The sequence below is a fragment of the Alligator sinensis genome, unplaced genomic scaffold (assembly GCF_000455745.1).
Source record: "Alligator sinensis unplaced genomic scaffold, ASM45574v1 scaffold386_1, whole genome shotgun sequence".
Lineage (NCBI taxonomy): Eukaryota > Metazoa > Chordata > Crocodylia > Alligatoridae > Alligator > Alligator sinensis.
This window is the reverse complement of record NW_005841996.1, coordinates 821557-824305: the sequence shown is the minus strand read 5'-3', so window position 1 is coordinate 824305 and position 2749 is coordinate 821557. Positions and strand designations below refer to the sequence as shown.

General features: G+C 48.1%; 1 protein-coding gene across 1 annotated transcript in view; it reads left to right on the top strand.

Annotated features, from left to right (window-relative positions):
- Positions 1–2749, top strand: part of TMEFF1 (transmembrane protein with EGF like and two follistatin like domains 1) — a gene marked incomplete at its 5' end in the record, with an annotated part of 237487 nt that overhangs the window by 143080 nt on the left and 91658 nt on the right. The window contains one exon of the mRNA XM_025201481.1: positions 1712–1821. Coding sequence (XP_025057266.1) covers positions 1712–1821 — 110 coding nt within the window. The remainder of the gene's footprint in view (positions 1–1711; positions 1822–2749) is intronic.

Sequence of the window (2749 nt, the reverse complement as noted above, 5' to 3'; positions counted from 1 at the left end):
ACTGCAGTCACCACCATCATGGGCTGCCGCTGCTACTTACCTGTGGAGCCATCTGTGCCAACGGTGACTGCTGCTGTGTACAGAATCTCCCGCTGCTGCCACAGAGCCATGCTCGGAGCTATATGGCCAGCGGCAGTGACACAGCGCGTGGGGTGGGTGGTGGGGATGGCTGCCTGCTGCACGGCCACCACCATGCTGCCACCCAGCGGCTGGCTGCACAGCTCCGAGCAGAGGTCTGCGGTGACAGTGGGAGGTTTTGAAGGCAGCGGCCATCAACGCTGTCACAGCCGTCCAGGTAAGCAGCAGTGCCGCGTGCAAACCTAAGCACTCCCCCGCGCCCCCATCCCTCGCTGTGGCTGCAGAGCCGGCCACGGGGCTGTGCTTCGGCTGCATGCCAGCCTCCCTCTCCCCCTCCACTGAGCATGTGGCTGGGCAACACCATACTTTCCCACAAAGCCCCTTCATGGAGGGGCACCCCTGCCCTCACCCCCTGGCCCTGTTTCTAGCTGCGATGTGCCTCCTGGGGCCAGCAGCACCCGCCACTCCCTCAGCCCCCAACCATCTTTCCCAGCCCTGCCCCACAGCTCCACTTGCCCTTCGCCCCGGAGCATGGAGGTGAGTCTGAGTCTGAGCCTGAGCCTGGTCTTGGCTGCCTCAGAGGCTCAGGCCCTGCCCTCCCCCTCTGGCCAGGGCTGGGGTGTCCCGCCCTTTTTGCAATTGGCTCCTGCAGGCTGGAGCTGTGCCAGCCTGCAAGAGCTCTTTGCAAAAGTGGAGAATCCGCATATTTCTCTGCTAAAAAGAGAAATTTGCTTTTTTTCCGATTAAAAACAGGGAATCCGTGGTTTTCTCTGTTTTTCCATGGGAAACGGAAAACCTGGATGCCTGCTGATGAGTAAAGAGTCCTCCTCGCAGCAGGTATTATGGAGCTTTCTCACCACAGTGCAGCTATTTCATGCCATTGGTCTGTTAGGAAACACTCAAAAGCTTAGTTCATCTGCTGCACAAATGTTCACCACTGCCACTTCTTCCTTCAGTCACCACTTTTCTCTCTGCCAGCATAGGGAAAGTGACTGCTGCTAAAGCCCCACACTGCCCAATGTCACTGAAGCCCCATGTCCACAAGTCAAATCAAAAGGGTCTGCAGGCTGGCTCATGGGCTGTAAGTTGCAAACCCCTCTGCCACGTCCATAGATAGAGCCACCTGAGATCCTCCCCCTTTTTTGTTTTCAGTCTGAATGACCAGTGTGGCTTACATGCTAGGCAGGAATTCAGGTCACACATTTTCTGAAGAACACCTAGCCTGCCTGGTACACACAGCACAGCTCCTCTTCAAGTTTTTTGTGATAGGAAAAGTGGAAGGGCCATAGGGGATAAGAGATAAGCAACATATTTTTGGAAGTGTATGCTCTACCAGGTATAATCTTAGCCAGAGGAACTTGTGTCCTTGATAATAGGGAGTGTGTTAACTCCTCTGGTGGCTTACAGGTGTGCCTGTTCTGGAGACTTTTGTCTGAAAGGTAGAATTTAGCCAGACTTATATGCCTAAGAAATGAAGATACCACCTAAAATAGATTGGTAACCAATTGCCACACTGCAGATGGAGAACAATAGCTATTTTTACATTAATTTCTGCTTGGAAAAATTATTGGTTTAAAGTTAAAGTTTGTATGATTATAGCAAAAATAGTCAGTGCATTATCTATTTTTTACAGAATTAAATGTAAGGGAATCTGATGCACGAGTGTGTGATGAATCATCATGTAAATATGGAGGAATATGTAAAGAAGAAGGTGATGGCTTGAAATGCGCATGTCAATTTCAGGTAAGGATTTTATACTTTTGTTTCTGCCTGTCTGAAACATCCAGACATTCATAAGAACTGTGGAATCCAGTAGTTTTAAAACTTCATTTCTCTAAAATATTTATGTGATTTTTGTCAGTTATGTTCTTTAGATTCTAAATACTTTTATTCAGACAGACTGAGAGTCACTGCAGCATGGCTGTGCATGGAGAGTTAGGGCAAGAAAAAGCCAACCCCACTGCCCTGCTCAGCCTTGTAGGAAGATCCTGCATCATGGGTTCAAAGGCAGGTTGTAGGCACTACACATGTGGTACTTCATCCACCTTTTATGAGCATGTAGATCAGGGGTGGGCAAAATGTGACCCATGGGCCAGATGCAGCCTGCCAAGCCATTCTATCGGGCCCGTGGGGCCCCTAAAAAATTTAGAAAATTAATATTTATCTGCCCTGGGCTGCCTGTCATGCAGCCCTTGATGGCTTGCCAAAATTCAGTAAGCGGCCCTCCACCCAAAATAATTGCCCATCCCTGGTGTAGATGCCTGTAGGAATGGGGAAATATTGAATGCCTGGCCCCTGTTCTCTGCCTTCTCACCTTAGGACCTGTGATACTTTTTCCCAGGATCAAGAAAGGAAAAAGAAAGGAATTTTGAGCCAGACTTAACATTGATGTATTATGCCACCCTGCTGACTGAATTGTATAGGGTGAATCTAATTTATTATAAAATATTTAGACATATATTGCAGTCAAGGTTCTTTAAGTTAAATCTGATATCTTTTATTAGACCAACTAAATAGTTGGAAAAAAATTTCTTAGCAAGCTTTTGGGTTTAAAAACCCTTTATCAGGCTGAGGAAGCATCTGCAGTTGATGTGTGCTCTTCCTGGATGGAATTAATAGTAAAGAAACCAGAGGCTGGTATGTATGGAAGACAGCCAGTCAGTAAAGGTGT